We start from the raw sequence: 20,276 nt of genomic DNA on the forward strand, positions 1-20,276 counted from the left end.
TGCACGATAAATCAAAAACTACTTACTAGATCTCGTTCAAGCCAATTTTTGGTGGAAGTTTGCATGGTAATGTACCTACATCATATATTTTTTTTAGTTTTATCATTCTCTTATTTTAGAAGTTACAGGGGGGGGGGGGGGACACATTTTACCACTTTGGAAGTGTCTCTCGCGCAAACTATTCAGTTTAGAAAAAAATCATAACTATTAGAAACCTCAATATCATTTAGTTTCATATCATATTTATCACTTACCCACACGTATGGGTTTAATGAAAAAAAATTTCCCTGAGTTTCCCTGGAATAACACATAGGCTACTTTTTATCCCGGAAAATCAAAGAGTTCCCGCGGGATTTTGAAAAATGTAAATCCACGCGGACGAAGTCGTAGGCATCAGCTAGTAAAAAATAATTTACAGGTCGTTTCGTATTCGTATGATACCCCACCCACTTGGTAGGTATACTAATTTTACTTTTAAAATTTAAAGTTCTCCTACGTCCTAATTTCATAAAAACTTCCGCTGCTATATCAATGTTACCCGTTTCTACTGCACTAGACCATAGACACTTCCATGTCAGTTCCTAAAAGTTTTCGACAGCTGACTATTTATTGACATTGACATTTTGACATTTGTCTAAAATGTGGTGCGGAGGTTGGAATTTTGCGCAAATCGCAAGTGAAATGAAAGTACTGAGACGAGAGGTTAAATTGATAGTGCAGTAAATTTCGCAGTTAGTAAAGAGTACTATAGTAGCTTAGATTACCTTGACATAGCCTTGAGTTCGGTGTGATCTTACGTTCAAAGTTTGTTGTATCACAATTCTCATTCATAAAATTCCTGTTGCTATGGCTGAGCCTCAAGATATTTTGCTGCAAAAAATTAAAGAGCAAGGCGATCTCGTAAGGAAGTTGAAAGCAGCGAAGGAATCAAGTGAAAAGGTAAGAGTACTCAATTTTATCCATCTATGATACACAATAAGTATTGTTGGTAAGATTGAACTATTCCATGTTATTGCATCATGCTGTCATTAAATGCAGGTAATTATTTTATAGGGTAAATCATGTCAAGATCTTGGAAAAATAAATAGACACCTCTCTGAATACAGTTATATATCTGGCTATGCCCCAAGTAAAATTGATGTTGAATTGCATTGTAACCTAGAAAATAATTTAGATTTTCAAAAATACCCTCACTTAAAGAGATGGTGGAACCATATGCGGAGCTTCAGTGACTCAGATATAGCTTTGTTTCCTATTATTCATCCATCTCTTGATATAATAAGTGCAATAAAGGGCAACAACAAGAAACATTTTGAACTACAGGTTTGTGATTTATTAATGGTTGTGTAGTTTGGATAAACATGAATGCATTTATGCTTTCACACTGCAGGGATTAGGGAGTATGTATTTGTTGGTTTCATATATTTTCTATGTTGAGATTTACTAAGAAAGGTAAAAATCTTAGCCAAGCATATTACTTGCTAGTTAAGCAATGAACAAAGTCTTGGCTCCCTACATCACCTCTCTCTTTCTGCATCACATTCCTCATTGGTGAGGGTTGTGATCCCTTTCCTATCACAAGAGTTTTCTGTCTCACAACACTACTCTTTTATTCTACGGTCCTGTAAGTTCTACTTTTGGAAACCTATTTTGGGCTTTCTTTTTTATTAATTTACATTCTAGGTCTAGTGTTTTTTTAATGTTATATTTAAGTAATATGTTTATTTAATTATGAAAGTTGTATTCATTCAAGGCCCTTGATAATACATTTTAAGTTTTTATAGTTAAGCTCGCATTGACTTGCACAAATGCTAACTGTGCTATGAACAATATTATATCTGTTAAGTGTAGATCTAAAAAGTACTTGTGACTGTTTGAACCTCCACATATGGTTTCTTCGTTACCACATACAAACCAAACAATAAAATTATAATTTACTTAAAAAGTTTTTTTTTATTTCCGGTACTAAAACAAGTGGTGACGAGGAATCATATTGGTTGTAAATAGAAGCTTGGAAAGTCACTGAAGCATGATTTACAAAGTGTTCAGATTCGTAGGAAATCTATCAACCATAGACAGGTTGCGCAACTTGGTACAAAGAAGTGATCATGCAAAAACTATTACAACAACATCTTGTTGCAAGGTATTGGGAAGCTATTGCTTTTAGATGTAGAAACTCACAATTAGTTAGATGTTTTTCAATGCACTTTTTTGAGGCTTGTACATATATATATTTTGAATATTCAGGTACACTGTATTTGAAAATTTACTTTTAAAGTTTATCCAAAGTTTCGGAAATAGGTGCTAACTATAACTATATATATTCAAACACATATTTTATCTTTAAACAATAATTTTATGTGTTAAAATAAATAATAATGATCAAGAACCTACTTAATATGAGTGAAATACATTAAGTAAAACAGAAATTTGTATGTCTTTGTAATGTTATAAATTGCATCAACAGCATATTGAATGTTTTATTGTTTGTTTTCTTTACATGACCACATAATCTAAACTTTATATAACTTAGTCTAATCATTGTTTGCAGTGACTTCTAGACACTAGTTATGTGTTTTTATGTACATGTTTTTAGATTCAAGAGGAAGTATCAAAATTGCTCGCTCTGAAGGCACAGCTGGGGTCTGAAGATGCTGCCCCATCAAAGTTTGTTCTCAAAACTGCAAAGGGCACAAGGGATTACAATCCACAGCAGATGACAATCAGGAATAATGTGTTACAGAAGATTATTACAGTGTTCAAAAAACATGGCGCTGAGTGTATTGATACACCTGTGTTTGAATTGAAGGTATTGTTATTTACCAATTTTTTACAGAAATAAATTACTAGCGATCTATATATGTATAGCAATATACTTCAATCTTAGCACACCCTGTGAAGATCTTGTGAAAGACTGTGGCGTGTGGAAGTCCCTGCAAGAGACATATGTCCAGCAGTGGACATCTATCAGTTGATGATCATGATGACTTAAATCTTTGCTATACTGTAGGAATTTCAAAAAATTCAGTTTATTTCCTGTTAACATTAGAAGGGAACACAGAGGTTCCTCTGTGAACCACTGTGTTTTGGACATCCTTCTGGGTCTAAGGAATTGGACTGAGCGTTGATGAGTCAGTCAGTGTATACAATATACATATTAATTATATTATACTAAAATGACCAATTTTACTCTTCTTCAATTTACCGCAAAACATAATACATAATACATACAGTATGTGGCAGAAGGCATCATGTACATCAGCCTTTAGAATGACATCTCGGCTTTGCAGAGCGTTGTCTCTGTCACTCATACCTATATGACGTTTTGTCGGTTTCAACGACAGAGACAATGCTCTACAAATCTGCTATATTTCCTAAAGGTCGATGAACATTACTTTCTGCCGCGTAGTGTACTAGTGGTCTCTTGTTGGTTCCAATTGATTGTCTTTAAGTAATCACATAAATAATTCACAAGGGTTAATTTAAGTAACTTAGTACTCATAAGTTGTAAGGGTAACTACTCATTTTATGTTTGTAAAGAACAACCTAATTTTAGATTCACAATTCCCTCGAGAAAGTTAGCGTGTAATTCGAATTAAGTTATCTATATGTATTACTAGCTGATGCCCGCGACTTCGTTCGCGTGGATTTAGGTTTTTGAAAATCCCATGGGAACTTTAATTTTTTGGGATAAAAAGTAAGTCACTCTCCTGGTCTTTGACTATACCCATGCAAAAAATCACGTCGATCCGTTGCTCCGTTGCGACGTGATTGAAGGACAAACCAACAAACAAACACACTTTCGCATTTATAATAAGGGTACTGATGTACAGTTTCTTTCTTTCAGTACTTGTTTAAAATATAGATTGATGTTTTCCTACATCAATCTAAATCTAACGGTGCTATATGGCTATTCTTGTTCCAATCGAAAAATTCGCGAGCACCTTCGCACAGTTGGCCTCGAATGTTTCGTGTCCTTTTCCGCAAGTCTAATTCCGCTCACTATTTACTATCGACAGTATGCGCTCTAGGCCTTTGCTAGCCGGTTTGCCAATGTTATATTTTTTACTAGATGATGTCCGCGACTTAGTTCGCGTGGATATAGGTTTTTTGACAAACCGGCGGGAACTCTGATTTTCCGCGATAAAAAATAGCCTGTGTTGATTCATGGTATAAGCTATCTCAATCAGCAAATCAATCATTGTGGCGTTCAACAACAAACATTCAAACAATCAAACTTTCACATTTATATCTATTACTAGCTGATGCCCGCGACTTTTTTGACTATTTTGTTCACCACCTTCAAACTAAAAAGAGGTTCTCAAGTTTAAATGTCTATTTTCATTATGCAAGCTCCTATAGTCCGCGAAAGGTCGAGATGGCAACCGGGGAGGGAACACCCCGCACACCTGCACAGCCCCCGCGCTAACCCAGTGCGCACGAGCGCGGGTGACGTGCGGGTGTGTGTTACCGCGCCTCATACCCCGACTACCATCTCCACCTGTCGCGTACTATAATGTATTATAGATCGGTTTATCGGTTCAGCTGTACGGACATATAGGTACCATTATACTTTCACTTGATGATGCCCGCGACTTCGTCAGCATGGATTTACGTTTTTAAAAATCTCGTAGGAACTCTTTAATTTTCCGGTATAAAAAGAAGCCTATGTCCTTCCCCGAGATTTAAGCTACTCTGTACCAAATTTCATCGAAATCGGTTAAACTGTTGGGTCGCGAAAAGCTAGCAGGCAGACAGAGACACTTTCGCATTTATAATATTAGTATGGATTATACAGTAGATTTCATAAGGACTCTCCGGTAATAGCGACGTAATACTTGAGCACCTTGAACTTAGAATACAATTTAATAAGAAATTCGCTCTGACATAATATTATGTATTAATAATTTTATTATAGTATAGCACCGTTATACCTACATAACACTAACGATACTTCTATTTTTTTTAATCCATACTAATATTATAAATGCGAAAGTGTGTCTGTCTGTCTGCTAGCTTTTCACGGCCCAACAGGTTAATCGATTTTGATGAAATTTGGTACAGAGTTAGCCTACATTCCGGGGAGGACATAGGATGCTTTTTATCCCGGAAAATTCCACTGGGTTTAAAAAAAACCTAAAGCCACGTGGACAAAGTCGCGGGCATCATCTAGTACATAATATTATGCAAAAAAATAATTATTGCGTTAAAATACTGATTTTGGCTATAGAGATTGCTTTTAGTGACCTACTAAAAATCAACCGGCCAGCATCGACGCAAAGATTCAGCTTGAGTATAACGGTAACATACCTATAGTACGCGACAGGTCGAGATGGCAATAGGGGTATGAGGCGGGGGACGCCTCGCACACCCGCACGTCACCTGCGCTATCCCGCACCGGGCTTGCGCGGGGGCTGTGCGGGAGTGCGGGTGCCCGATTGCCATCTCGATCTGTCACGTACTATACCTACTTAAATTATTTGCGATGCAAATTGCAAACTATCTCCGCGCGAGAGCAACTAGGTCGCGGACCCAGCGCATCGTCAGCAAGATCACCTCGTAACACATTCGTATTGACTCATATTGTTTCGAATAAATAGTCAAGAAAGTTTCAATTCCAGCATCTGACCTCTTCTACTCTATTATTAAGCTTATATGCACTAATCTAGCGGAACAGTATTTATTTTCTTACTAGCTGATGCCCGCGACTTCGTTCGCGTGGAATTAGGTTTTTGAAAATCCCGTGGGAACTCTTTGATTTTCCGGGATAAAAAGTAGCCTATGTCCAGGTCTTTATCTATACCCATGCAAAAAATCACGTCAATCCGTTGCACCGTTACGACGTGATTGAAGGACAAACCAACAACCCAACAAACCAATAAACCAACAAACCAACAAACCTACAAACAAACACACTTTCGCATTTATAAAAAGGGTACTGATTATGTGAAAGTTGATAGCATCGTCGGATTACTTTATTTATAGAAACAGTTGTGCAAAAGACAATGCCCATTCAAGTATGAACAAATGTACTGTCTTCAAGATTTTTGTATCACCATCAAATCTAATTCTGTCTGTTCAATGACATCATCAGAATATTTGTGGACAAAATTAACGAAAACGGTTTTCGCAATTCAGAAAATATATTGACCATAAAAAATGAGATTAGGTTCAGCTAGAAAGTAAAAAAAGGGTCTTTATAGGCTTAATAATAACAGTCAGTTTCAGATTTTTTAAATCCTAAAACAAATATTCATGAAACTTGTTGAGAAATTAAGTTTTTATTTTAGCTTTAATAAAAAAATAAAAAATTTAAGGTACAACAATGCTTCTTGTGAGAGTACTGTCCATGGGCATACTTCTTTCTAATTCATACTAAAAAATGTTTTTTTATGTTACAGGAAGTCTTAACAGGAAAGTATGGAGAAGATTCGAAATTGATATATGATTTAAAAGACCAGGGTGGTGAGATCCTCTCCCTACGATATGACTTAACAGTGCCACTAGCGAGATACCTGGCAATGAATAAGATTAATACACTAAAAAGATATCACATTGCCAAAGTTTATAGAAGAGACAACCCCGCTATGACCAGAGGGAGGTATAGAGAGTTCTATCAATGTGTAAGTTGTATTTTTTTACCCCACTACAGGAAAATTGTTTTGTAAAGGTGCAAACACATTACTGTGTTCTGTTTCTGATGCAAGACGCAACAAAAGGCAATCGTAATCATCAGAGATCGGATCGATTGTAGGTAGGGATATTGCCAAAATCTTTTTGCGCTGCGGCCCAAAATTTAATAAATGCCTTTTTCTATCATTAGGTACACATTACATTATTGTGTTCTGAGTTCTGACAACAAAAGGCGATCGGATTCATCAGATATCGGATCGAATTTAGGAAGGGATATAGCCAACTCTGTATTCAACGTACATATTCTGCGGCCCTTCTTCTATCACGTATACTCTATCTCTCTCATAAGAGATAGAGTTACGCGAAAGCTGTTGAAAGGGCGCGCGGCCATAGGTAATTTGCACGGGCTATAATGACTACCAAGTCTACCAATCCGCACATGGCCAGCGTGGTAGACTATGGCCAAAACCCTTTTCACTCTGAGAGGAGACCCATGCCCTGTAGTGAGCCAGTGATGGGTTGATCGTGATGATATGACCAAGTGAGTCCGGCCTGCTTTGCTAGTAGGTCTAACTACTTGCATGATTGTTTGCATGCCCTTAAATCACACTATATTATAAAGGCCGAAAATTTGTATTATGTGTGTGTGTGTGTGTGTATTCGTTACTCTTTCACACAAAAATTACTGGACGGATTTGGCTGAAATGTGTAATGGAGATAGATTAACACATAGGCTGCTTTTTATCACGTAAAAATCTATGGTTCCCGCCGCGGATTTTTTGTACATATATCCACGCAGACGAAGATGCAAGCATCATCTAGTAATTCATATATTTTTCCAGGATTTCGATATAGCCGGACAATACGACCCTATGGTCCCCGACGCGGAGTGCCTCTTGGTTGTTACGGAAATAATGGATGCCCTAGACATTGGCAAGTATGTCCTCAAAGTGAACCACAGAAGGTTACTCGACGGAATGTTCGAGGCTTGTGGCGTACCGGCTGACAAATTTCGCTCCACTTGTTCTACCGTTGATAAACTGGATAAGGTAGGAATCCACACTAATCTATGTGCATGTCTATTTGTTACTTTTTCAAGGCTTAACCGCTGAACTAATCTTGACGAATTTTGGCAAAGAGATATCTTGCACCCTGAAGACAGGATATTTTTAGGGTTCATCCGAATGAAAAAACGGAACCCTTATAAGATCATTCGTTCGTCTGTTTGGGTGTCTGTCCCTCTACCAAAGCCAAGTACTCGGCGCTCGATTCCCGGCATGGGCAATGTGGAAAGTTTATAATTTCTAAATTGTTTCTGGTCTGGTCTGGTCCGAAGCTTCAGTGGGGTTACTTATCATCCTACCGCCAAAGCTGTGCTGCCAAGAAATTTTGCGTTCCGGTACCAATAAGGGATATGGGCTTAATAAAACTGTCATACGCCCTCTAAGTTATCCAGCTTCAATTTTAGACTACACCTTCCACCACTAGGTGAGATTTCAGTCAAGATAGTACAAGATAACTTGTAATGGAATAAAAAAAATATATATAAGCATATTTGTTGTGATTCGTTTGTTTAGTGTTATCGTTATTTCTTTCTAGTCGCCATGGGAAGAAGTTCGTACAGAAATGATAAATGAAAAAGGAGTAACGCCCGATGCGGCAGACCGTATTGGCGAATATGTACGTCTCAACGGCGGGACAGAATTAGCTGATAAGCTATTACAGGACGAGAAGCTATCTAAAAGCAAAAGCGCGGTCGAGGGACTAGAGGGAATCAAGCTGTTGCTTCGTTATTGCGAGCTGTTTGGAATTAAGGACAAAATCCTGTTCGATTTGAGCCTTGCGAGAGGCTTGGATTACTACACAGGAGTTATTTATGAAGCTGTGTTAACACGTAAGTTACCATCAACGTTACAACCCATCGCTAGCACACTACAGAGCACTGATCTCCTCAGAATGAAAAGGACTAAGCCATAGTCCATCAAGCTGGCCAAGTGCATATTGGCAGAATTCACATACCTTTAAGAACGTACGGAGAACTCTCAGTCATGCAGGTTACTCCACGATGTTTTCCTTCGCTGTTAAAGCGAGTGGTACTTTCTTGCTTATCACACATAACTCTGAAAAGTTAGACGTGTGCCCAGGATCAAACCCCAAATAATATAATTTCGTTCTTAAATATTGTTTCGTTCATTCTGTCTGTCTGTGTGTCACAGATTTTAAAAATCAACTTGGTGTAAGGTTGATTTATTACAGTAATTGAAACCTATTTCCTCTACCCGCATGCATTTAAACTAAAAAAAATCTAGGTACCTTCTGAACATGAAAAACGTTAGTCAAAAAAACTTTACCTCTTCAAGTGATACCTTGTTCATACATACAATTTTAAAATCATGAGGTTTCTTCAAAAGTTTAAAAAACCACTGTTAAAAAAATGTTGATTGCTAAAGTTTTTAGCAAGGTTAGGGAACCCTACCTCATACGTGTTCTGGCACGCACTTGACCAGCTTTTTAAATTGCAGAGCCAATCAAAATCGGCAACGAGGACCAAACTATTGGATCGATAGCTGGCGGAGGTCGATACGATAACCTCGTTGGAATGTTCGACTCGAAAAACAAACAGGTAAAATACTAATACAACTTTATATGTATTATGCATTTATTATATATTTTTGGAGAATAGCCAAAGTATTAATATTATAAATGCAATAGTGTTTATCTTAGTCTCAACAACCGAAACTGCTAAATCAATATTCGACACCCAGAGATAGTTTGCGTCGAACCGGACGTAAGCTACTTTTTATTTTAGAAAAATATCTTAAGTCTCACGGGAAAATAATTCAAGTTCATTCAAGTAAACGCAAATAGTACAGTCATAGTAGTGGATAAAAGTTGAAGATTTTTTTAAAATAACATCACAAAGTAAATATTTGAACATTTGTCATAGACTCAATTTTAAATGTAAAAGTGTGTTTGTTTGTTGGTTTGTCCTTCAATAAGGTCGCAACGGAGCAAAGAATTTAGTAGTTACAGGCTTGGAGAGTGACATAGATTACATTCTATTCCGGAAATTCAAAGAATTCCTACGGGATTAATAAAAACTTAAATCTACACCAATATGTGGGCATCAACTAGTAAATAATATTGTATGTATTCAGAAATCATATTGCAATAAACATTATTAATAAGTTTAACAGCTATGCGTATTTATGTATTTGGAAACTGCCGGTTGCCTGCCGGCGACTGTCTGATTTCGGTTTCACTTATCGTAATTATTGTGTTACGTAAAATGAAAAGAGCAATCAAACTGTAGGCACCCCATAATCATCTAGCGTAATATCACATCCACTTTTACTACACCAATTGGAGGCTCCAATCCAAAAAGTGATAAGTCACAAATCCTTATTTAAAATACTTACAATTATTATAAATCATTTGAATATATTGTAATATGATTTTTTCGTCAGTACCCATATTATAAATGTGAAAGTGTGTTTGTTTGTTTGTCCTTCGATCACGTCTCAACAGAGCAACGGATCGACGTGATTTTTTGCATGGGTATAGTTAAAAACCTGGAGAGTGATATAGGCTACATACTTTTTATCCCGGGAAATCAAAGAGATCCCACGGTATTTTTAAAAACCTAAATCCACGCGTACGAAGTCGCGGTCATCATTATATCAGCGGTTATTAATAAAATATATTATTATTGTTAAGACAAAAGATCATTTTTCTTTTAGGCGTCTTTAGTCTTCTAGGCAAGCAGATAGAGCATCATTGATTTTTTAAGCATGATTGTCGTTGAGTGCAATCCTATCACGCAAAATCTATTGCCACTTCAAAAATGACAAAAATAAACTTAGACACATTTAGCATTGGAGCCTCCAATTACAACAAATTGTAGCTTCGAAATGAACAGTAATTTGTGTATAGGGAGTTTCTGAAAGTATTATAATCAAGATTGGCGTAAAAGTCAGTAGCGAAAAATGCAATCCTTTTCAGCAAAGAACATTGTGAAAAGGACTATGTTCTTTTTCTTCTTTGGGGCTGTGCTGGTCCTTAGATTCCCTGTATCACTTCGACCGTCTCCCATCCATTGTGATCGCCACCAATTTTATGGCAATACTTGTACTTGTTGTGGTTGGGTGTTGTTTTAGTTGTTGTACTTGTTGTAGGGTGATTGGCTAAGTGTCTAACATTGAATGATAACCACCAAGCTCATTTGACATTGGTGGGTCCTACATTGCTGCTTCACTAAGAGCTATAAAAATATTCGTAGAACTTCAATGGATTAAAAATAAATATCATATGAGCTCAGTGGCTATTCATATGGCTAGGCAGTGGCAGTTAGCGAATCAGTAGGCAGGTACAGAAAAGGACTATACGTAAATCTCTTAACATAGTTTGGTTTAGAGATTGTGTACAACTGAATACGGTATTTGGCTATGTCAAAAATAAATTATTTCTCAGTAATAAATAGAGGGTCATCCGAAATACGTAAAATCCACTTTTTAGTTTTAAGTGTTAACCATTTTAAATTATCCATTAAAATAAAAAAGCTCGTCAAATCATTGTGACGTCATATGCCAGTATTTCATAGAAGCTCGCATACTAAGCGCGTGTTATGACGTTTGATAAAAAGATTCTGATTTGACTTGTTGTCAAATACCGGATTGGTAACAGGAGTTTTTTGTACCTGCAAACAGTAAATTTGACTTTACTTACTATTTTTCAGGTCCCTTGTGTAGGCGTTAGTATGGGAGTGGAGCGCATATTCTCAGTGCTCGAAGCGAAGTTAGCTGCGGGTGACATCAGCGTACGGACGAGTGACATCGATGTGTACGTCGCGTCCGCACAGAAAAACTTCCTCGAAGAAAGGATGAAGATATGCGCAGAGCTGTGGAATGCTGGAATTAAGGTTGGTAGTGATCATGATCAACCCATTACCGGCCCATTACTGAGCACGGGTCTCCTCTCACAGTGAAAGAGCCATAGTCTGCCACGCTGGCCCAATGCGGATTGGCAGACTTCACACACCTTTGTTGAGAACATGAAGAACTCTTAGGTATGCAGGATTCATCACGACGTTTTCCTTCACCGTTAAAGCAAGTGATATTTAATTGGTTTAGGTGTCACTTAAATCTTAATAGTACCTTACTAGTACAGAAGTATCACTCAGCAAAGACGTTTAAATAATAAAGTGCAATTCAGTTTTCGGCTTGAAATTTAATGAGTTAACCCCAGCAACTTAATATTTGTTGTTGTAGAAGTAGTTCGTAGAACAACTTTAGATCAATGATCTTTAATGTATCTTGTAATTTTTTCTGTGGGTTGGCGTGCTTACTTGATAACTAATCAGTACTTACCCTTATTATAAATGCGAAAGTGTGTTTGTTTGTTGGTTTATTTGTTTGTTGGTTTGTGGGATTTTCAAAACCTAAATCCACGCGTACGAAGTCGCGGGCATCAGCTAGTTCATGATAGATTTCAGTTTAGGAATCTAAGAATCTTATTTTTTTACAGACTGAGCAGTCCTACAAAAAGAACCCAAAAATGCTGAATCAACTACAACACTGCGAAGAAAACGGAATCCCGCTCGCTGTTATTCTAGGCGAATCCGAACTCAAACGTGGATTGGTTAAAATACGTAACATTTCCACAAGAAAAGAGGATGAAATTCCTAGAGCGAATCTTGTAGACGAACTCAAGTCTAGAATTGAGGTGTTAGATATAAAAGAAATTAATGGACCGCTTCCTAAGTAAATTAGCCATTACAATATTTTGTGCAGTTTCATTATTGTACAAGATAAACTATTCATCTCGGCAATCGTCGTTTACTATCAGAATTAAAAAACCGGTCAAGTGCGAGTCAGACTCGCGCACAGAGGGTTCCGTACAGTCTCGTATTTTTTCGACATTTTGCACGGTAAATCAAAAACTATTATGCAAAAAAATAAATAAATTTTAGAATGTAGGTATAGGTCATATGTACATGTACATCGGCTATTAGAATGACATTACTTTCTGCCGCGTATTGTACGTCGTTTACATGGGCATTGCGTAAGTGTGCGTGCATGTACGACGAAGACGAACGACTTAAACACAAGCATGAGCCACTCGTCTTCGTGAAATGCAAAAACTATATTTACTCTGGTAAGGAAAGGATTGCCGAGTGGAATAATTAATTTCAAATTATAACCGTAAAACAATTTGTACAAATTTTACAATGTGAAAATTATTTTCACTTGATTTAAAAAGCAAAATTGATTTTTTTATATCAAGTTAAAAATTAGTTAGAATAGCGATTTGTGTATTGATAGCATTTAAAATTTTCTTCAAATTATTTGAGGACACCAAAAACTTTCTGTAATAAAAAATCGTTTTTCATTATTAAACATTCTCCATTCTTTAATTTAATCTTCTGTTAATCTGTTCATAACTCATACGTTTGCGCAAAATTCATCCGATTGAGTTGAAACTTTTTACAGTTGTTGTTGGGACTTGCGGAAAATTAGTGCTGTCAACGTAAATAGGTGGCATGCGCGTAGCATTGCTATGCGTGCCGGACATAGATGTATTCCAATATGCTACGATTTACGATGCCCGGCGGGCGTCGGCTAATAAAATTAAAAAATAAAAGACGTAAGTACTCGTAGGTGCAAAATAACTTAAAATTCTTTCCAATGGAAAGTAGAGTTTATTTGTTTTTATTTTATTCATAAAGTTTATTTTCGTCGACATTTCATCTTCGTTAGTGAAAATCTTGAAAATTTGATCTAGATCTCATAAGGACCCTGGAATTTACATAAATTGTATAATTTATTGCTATTTATCGTGGAGTATTGCGTACGTCCTATCGTATGTTTATGAAGGCGTATTAATTAGGCCCTTCTTACATTATGATACTTACAGACGACTAGTATCCTACGCGAATCTCGAAGATGAGTCGCTAAGGAGTATCTCACATACATTTGTATGGTGATTCGCATACTTCGTTACCGGTATCCTACTCGCCTGCTACTAGTCTCGCGATACCCGTCCGTCTCCTACGAATCTCGGCAAAATGCGGCGGATCATCAGTTTGACATTAAAGTTCAAGAAGAACTCTTTGTTTTTAGTAGCATAATGTACGAAACTCGAGTAGCGAACATGCATTCTACTGGCATGCGACTGCGGTATCGTCTCTTGCGAGTATGGCAATGTATGAAGGGTCTAAAACTAAGTTATGATATTTTATTTACTTGTAACAATTTTCGTTCCTTATTGAAAAATGCATTTCGTTTTTTTTACCTTTAAAATATCTTGTAAACGAAATAATTAAAGTGGGTATTTGTTTTTAAAAGTTATGACGTACATAATTATTATTGTTTAGAGCGTACTATATTTTTGCTTTCAAACTACATTTTATTAGTTTCTTGGGAATGTAGATTCTATTAGCACTGCAGCATTATTTTATTTAGTGTTACCGAAACTAAAACCATGTATGTTTGTGTTATGCTTTTACTTAATTATTCAAAAGTATTTAATAAATCGTTTTTACCGAAGTAAGTTTTTGATTGTCTTTTCTCCTTATAGTAAACTTTCATCTTTGAAATATAAATAAAGTACACCTTAGGCTCAATGCACACCGTTAGATTGGGGTGGAGCTAAAACGTAGCGCCTTTTGCTACCAACTCTAATTCGACTTTTGTTCATACATTTTAGTATAGCGGCGTGTCCTTTGCTTAAATTAAGGAACCTATAAGGAACATGACAAGGCATTCCGAATCACTGGGAGATGTATTTGACGATTCAAAAATACCTACTTGTAAAAGTTTATTTGAAAAAAAATCTTTCAAGATAAAGCGTAAATAAAGAGTTCTAAAAAATGACGCTGTGCCTCGGCTTCACTCCACACAATAGTTATGCGTTGCTCTTTCCACTACGACTTTCGTACTTTAGACGACACTACTAGATGTACTGACCTCGATGGAAGCTAGCACGTACTTAGTTCAAAACCATCGTGTCACGGACAGAGTCATGTTTGGTCATTGTTTCTATATTCTGTGTTTCCTGGCATTGTGGCCTCAATTACCGCGAAGTCCAGAACCTACGTACTATCTATATAAAACTGTTTACGTAAGACCCTTTTTTATTTAACGCCGATAGCTTATTGTAAACACATTTCAGCGTTGCTGAGTGGAATGAAATGACTTATTTAATCCGACGATATTTCAAATTTTCATTGTGTGTTTTCTTGTTAACTTCAAAAGTTCGTGCGTCAGGTGTTGAGGAAGCGTTGGAAGAACATCTCAAGGATATAGCTCAAAATGAAGAATCTGAAGCGATTAAGTTGGAAAAGGGCAAGGGGGAAAAGGATCATCACATCGATACGGAAACGAAAGACACCCATTCAAATAAATATTCTAAAGAAAACGACGAAGCTAAATTCCTAAAAAAAGACCAGGAAAGCAAAGTGTCATCAGAAAAGGATGCTTATGCAGGGTCCAATAGTAAGCAGGATAAGGCTGAAGATCACCACACGGATGGATTCAAGAGAGGACACAAAAAAGGTCATCACAAGCAAGGATATCAAAACTCTTACCATAAGGATGAGTCTTCGAACAAAAGCAGTTTCTTTGATGACTTAAACGATGAAGGTGATCAAGCCGGATACAATAGTAGAGTGAATACTCACGATAATCAAGGAGGTAGAAGTTATGAAGGTTCGCATAATAATGGGCAACAGTATTTACGAAACAACTATCGCGGCGGAGCCAACAACCGTTACGGAGACGTTGGGGACAAACATGTTTCTCATCGAGATTACGGAAGAAATTCTTATTTGGATAATTCTGAAAATTATAACAAATACCGTAACGGACACGGTGCCTATAACAGGGGTAAAATTCACGATCGACGCGATCATCGCTACCCGCGTGTTTATCACGACCCTGGATGGGATTGGAATAGTAGAAGAGATTGGGACCGATCTGAATGGGAAAGAACTCCGGATTGGGGTAGAGATTATCACAGTCCAGGTTACTATGATAATCATGGCATACGTCACGATGGAGGATATGACCATGGTCTAAAACATGGTCATGGATATCGTTATGGAGAGTCTCGATCTGACCCGGTTGCTGAAATACCCAAAGAAATACCTAGTGAAATACCCAGAGAAATACCTAGAGATGCGCCAATAGTTGCTCGTAGGAAACAGACCATAACGATTTATGAAGATCCGAGATATTCTGGCAAGGAAAACGGCCAGCTAAGAAGAGAAGAAGGAGACTACATAGAGCTTGATTATCAGCCAAGTAGTCGTAGATACTCCAGTTATGACAACACCTATTACAATGTACCAGCAAAAGGTGCAGAATCAAGCAAAATTAATAGGTTAGTTTATAATTATAGACGGCAGTAAGTTGATAATGCTACACTACACATTTTCTGTATCATGAAATCAAGCGAAATACATATAAACATAGAAATAAATAAAAGTGGAATCTGGTGCGTTTATTTAGAAATACATTTTTAAATAGATATACCTACGTAACAAACTTTTAATTATTCAATGTAACATTGCATGCAATTTGTGATATTAATACATATGCGATTTCAAATGGTAGGTAATATCGGAGAAATTCATATCACCAAATTTGCTAAAGTTCAGTGGGGCGTTTAGGTCACATACAGGCAGGTACCTACTTGAAAGAGAATATTCCTCGGGGCGACGTGTCGGACAGTCAGTAGGGTGCTTGTCATATTTCAATATGGTACAACTGGCACAGTTGAGCGGTTTGGGCTTTGGATCGTGACGGATGCGTGCAAAATCGGGGTCGGCAGGCCGGAATTTGGGCACAGATACCTACATGGGCAAGGGCGTTTGAGCATTTAAATTCGGTCGATATAACTATTTTAAAAGCGAAACCTAAAAATAACTTGAATTTTTCAGGAGAGTTTGGTTTTCTTCAACCCTAAGTAGAGATTAGAACCTATTGAAAGGTTTCTTATATTTCTTTGTAGGTATAATAGCTTTCTGTTCCATAAAATCGTCTGTCTTTAAAATAATGCCAGTCATGTTTCCGGATTATTTCGCTTTATTACCCCTTCCGCTTTAATTAAGCGAAGTCGTTATTGAGGCACTACCCACTCGTAGATATTTTTCAGTACTTTTATTTGTAATTTAAATTTTGCAACCCTTCGTTGTGGTTCTGAAGGGGAATAAACTAATTTAAACGGTAAGCTCTCGAAAAGTCCTTTTGTATTGTGTGTTGTTTGATGACAATTTAAAACGGGATGTGAGTGGAAGGAAGGTGACATGCCGTTTTAGACTTACTAAGCAGCGTATTTAGTCCATAGGTAGGTATACTTAGAGCGTAGGCTAGTAAATTAAGGTAGGTTCCTACGGGTTCCTCTTACGTACTATTTTTTATCTCTCTGCTGCCATCCGATAGCTTTTAAAAAAAATAATTGTGAGTTGAGACCGAGGAACCTATAGTCCGCGACACCCGGAGAGCCCCCGTGCTAACCCGGTGTGGGATAGCGCGGGTATGCGGGGCGTCCCCCCGCCTCACACCTCGATTGCCGTCTCAACCTGTCGTGTACTATACCTATGTACATCATAGGTACCTAAATGTAGATTGTACGGCATTTCAAGACGGCATTTAACTCCTGTGTAGCCAGCCTTGTCTACCAAACAATTAATTTAAAGGCTTTTAGAAGTTTCGAGTGGCATTTTATCCGTTACCTGCAACTTGTTTACTAGGTAGGCATATGTATTAACTACAGTTAGGTACAATGAAGCCTGGGTATTCTTTGAAAGTAACGCCGTTGTAATTCATGCAACTGGATTATGAATATTCACGGATAAATTTGTATGTCTAGATTCGGAATAAACGCTAGGTGAAGGACATGCATATTGCCTGCCAATCTGCAATTGCAAATTTCCAACCTCTTGCGGTACTTTGTCACGAGTATAGTCAGTCGCTCCTATCATTCTCAATTTTGCTTCCAAAAACCGAAAATCAAAGGCTGAATTTTAATTTATGTAAAGATTTGGCTACGTAAAACATATAACGGGAACCTATTTGTTTACCAAATTTTCACTTTTTTTTTTTTAATTTTTTTTAAATTTTCACTTGTATCTATCCAACTGGATATCTAACCAAATAAGTATAGGTAGGTTTACTACCTTTATTTAGTTTCAAAAGCCTAGTCGTCTCAATCGATGCTGCTGGACATGGTGGTGCCGTGTAGGGATTTCCACACCGGTTTGTGACGCTTGGGTCGAGCGGCTCTCCAGTCTCTAAGACTTGTTTGATGACGTCAGTTTACCTACTTAGTGATGAGTGACGGGACTACACGGAAGAGTCGCTACCATCAACACCGCTGTCCTTTGCAGGACCACTACTCGAGTAATTTAGGCCCTCAAAGTTTGCAGCCTGTAAATGATATGAGCTTTGCGCACTATCCTTTACCAGTTATATACTCTCCAGAGTTGTCAGTTACTCTACTTCTCCACGCACTTTCGGCAATAATCTGATCCTTTAAGGACAAGTCAGCATAGCAAATTAAAGCCTATGAGGTCAAAAATGCTAAATCTTTTTTTTTCAGAGAAGAAAGTTTTATTCAAACGTCGAAATAAAGGCACTCTTCCACTTTTATTGGACTTGCAAACGACTTATCTCGTGATACTAAAGCAATTTCAAACCGACATCCGAAATCCGAATAACATGCCAATAATCGTTAGCAGCGATTGGAAAACAAGTGTGATTAAAGGAGAATATTATGGGTAGTTGTGTCCCTTTTGTTCACGTGGACTTGGTATGATTCCGTTTCAGTTGGCTCCAAAAGGGGAGGACGATAGTGACATTACTTAAACGAACTTTCGATGGGCCATATCGAGTAGGGTTGTCTGCGAAACTAATTAAGTAGTATTCAAGCAAAGAAACTTTAATTTAGGAATTAGAGCCTACGTTTAGATAGCTCCTGCTGGTTCAGTTGTCGAACATTCTAAGATTCAGAAGCGCTTTGTAAAAGTGTATTTGTTGATAGACCTGAGTCCTGACAGTATCAAATCTTTAAAATTCTGGGATATGATCCGAGTTTAAGATTTTTTATCAAGTAGGTAATAGGTACCTATTGATAATACTAAACATCACCAATTTTCTCTTTAGTTAAGAATGACTTTGTAACTTTCTACTAAGTACAACAACCCTACTTGAGAACCATCCTAAAGGTTCAATCTGTCGAGTAACGAATTTCAGTCCGCCATATTAGAATTCGCATGACGTCATACGAATTGACAACTATACGTAGGAATCAAATAAGAAATGTGTGTAGGTACTTACAAGTTGGTGTTACAAAGTAGGTAATGGGTGAATGCACCAATATGTGTACTAATTACAAGGAAAACCTGCTAAAATCAAAACCTTTCACTGCCTAGTCGGCTAATCAAAGTAGGTAGGTACCTATAGTACGCGATAGGTCGAGATGGCAATCTGAGTATGAGGCGGGGGGACACCTCGCACACCCGCACGTCCCTCCGAGTGCTATCTCAACCTGTCGCGTACTACGACTTTCTACTTTATGCTCGTAGCCTACGAGCATTAAGTAGAAAGAGTAAAATTACACCGCTAAAAATCACATTACACAGCGGAAACTTGTTTCATAAGCAATCGCCTCATCTCCCTCTGTCTCGAATCCCGACAGAACAATGAAGTCGCAACTCGCTTATCTCGACTTTGTTTATTGTCTAGAGTTAGCTCGATGGTCGTTTTGTTACAGATTTCCCCGACAACTCGGTTTAGATGAGCAAGTTGGTGGTTTCTTACGCGGTGCCGCTTACACGACGCGATACGATTTTGACAACATTTCGACAAGTGTGTTCTGTAGAACTTTTCGACTTTGTTGCTCCTTAAAATTTATACCTTCAAATCGTGAGGCATTGAGATAGTGGTTTCGTAGAGCACTGTCTCTGTCGTTGAGACGGACAAAACGTCACATAGCCAGGTATGAGTGACAGAGAAAACGCTCTACAAAGTCGACATCTCGTTCTTAAAGTCGATGTAGGTACAATATTTCGCGCCGGCTACTGTATTTATTATTATTATCAAATAGCCAACAACCAACAAGCGTTCAATATATTTCCCTAATTAAAATCTTATTCTATAAAGTCGTTTCCGGAAGGGGTATCCGTTCATTCGTGACGAATCCGTCGCCTGTAGCTAACTAATTGCTATGAAATGAACCGCTCCCAAGGGATCTATCGCCCCGATTTTGTTTAATTCGAAATCGTTCCTAGAGACATCGGTGTAGAACAAATTCTCATAATCCGTACGAATTAATCTAGTTTTTGGCTTTATTATAATTTTCTTAAGATTGATTTACGCCGGAAAAGGTACAGTGATCGTAAACAATGTATATTGCAACAACTTGGTTTGCGGAAGTCAAAGATTAAAACTCAGGTACACAAGCCCAGCTGAGATCTGTTTTGTCATACTTATTCTTCGTGTTTAGATTGGATTGGACTACCTAAGTACTTATTTTGCGTGCACTATAACAACATGCGACAATGGAGCATGTGGCAGCAGTCTATTATACGCCAAGGCAACGTAGTGCTGTAAAATTGGTATAATACATATGTTACGTACGACAGT

General features: G+C 37.6%; 2 protein-coding genes across 4 annotated transcripts; both read left to right on the forward strand.

Moving 5' to 3' along the window:
• The first annotated feature begins 624 nt into the window (after positions 1 to 624).
• Positions 625 to 14,177, forward strand: HisRS (histidine--tRNA ligase). 3 transcript variants are annotated; one of them, XM_034969710.2, is made up of 9 exons: positions 625 to 939; positions 1,054 to 1,323; positions 2,597 to 2,809; positions 6,402 to 6,623; positions 7,476 to 7,682; positions 8,233 to 8,527; positions 9,156 to 9,256; positions 11,369 to 11,551; positions 12,157 to 14,177. In XM_034969710.2, the coding sequence occupies exons 1-9, from the start codon at positions 847 to 849 to the stop codon at positions 12,394 to 12,396; spliced, it is 1,824 nt and encodes a 607-aa protein (XP_034825601.1). In that variant the 5' UTR covers positions 625 to 846; the 3' UTR covers positions 12,397 to 14,177. The 3 variants fall into 3 exon arrangements, with proteins under 3 accessions (XP_034825601.1, XP_034825602.1, XP_034825603.1); XM_034969711.2 differs by lacking the exon at positions 1,054 to 1,323 and adding an exon at positions 1,976 to 2,143; XM_034969712.2 differs by lacking the exon at positions 1,054 to 1,323.
• Positions 14,178 to 14,778: 601 nt separating this feature from the next.
• Positions 14,779 to 16,039, forward strand: LOC117983224 (probable ATP-dependent RNA helicase ddx42). The gene has a single exon (XM_034969713.2). It carries the CDS (start codon positions 14,822 to 14,824, stop codon positions 16,037 to 16,039), a length of 1,218 nt encoding a protein of 405 aa, XP_034825604.1. The 5' UTR covers positions 14,779 to 14,821.
• Positions 16,040 to 20,276: the final 4,237 nt, after the last annotated feature.

The sequence above is a fragment of the Maniola hyperantus genome, chromosome 6 (genome assembly GCF_902806685.2).
Source record: "Maniola hyperantus chromosome 6, iAphHyp1.2, whole genome shotgun sequence".
Taxonomy (NCBI): Eukaryota; Metazoa; Arthropoda; class Insecta; order Lepidoptera; family Nymphalidae; genus Maniola; species Maniola hyperantus.

Excerpts from the sequence above, each read along its gene's own strand:
- LOC117983224 (XM_034969713.2), top strand. The coding sequence starts at position 14,822 with ATGACTTATTTAATCCGACGATATTTCAAATTTTCATTGTGTGTTTTC.
- HisRS (XM_034969710.2), top strand. The coding sequence starts at position 847 with ATGGCTGAGCCTCAAGATATTTTGCTGCAAAAAATTAAAGAGCAAGGC. Across the intron at positions 6,624-7,475 it reads ATAGAGAGTTCTATCAATGT|GATTTCGATATAGCCGGACA; the intron begins GTAAGTTGTATT and ends ATATTTTTCCAG. Across the intron at positions 11,552-12,156 it reads TGTGGAATGCTGGAATTAAG|ACTGAGCAGTCCTACAAAAA; the intron begins GTTGGTAGTGAT and ends ATTTTTTTACAG.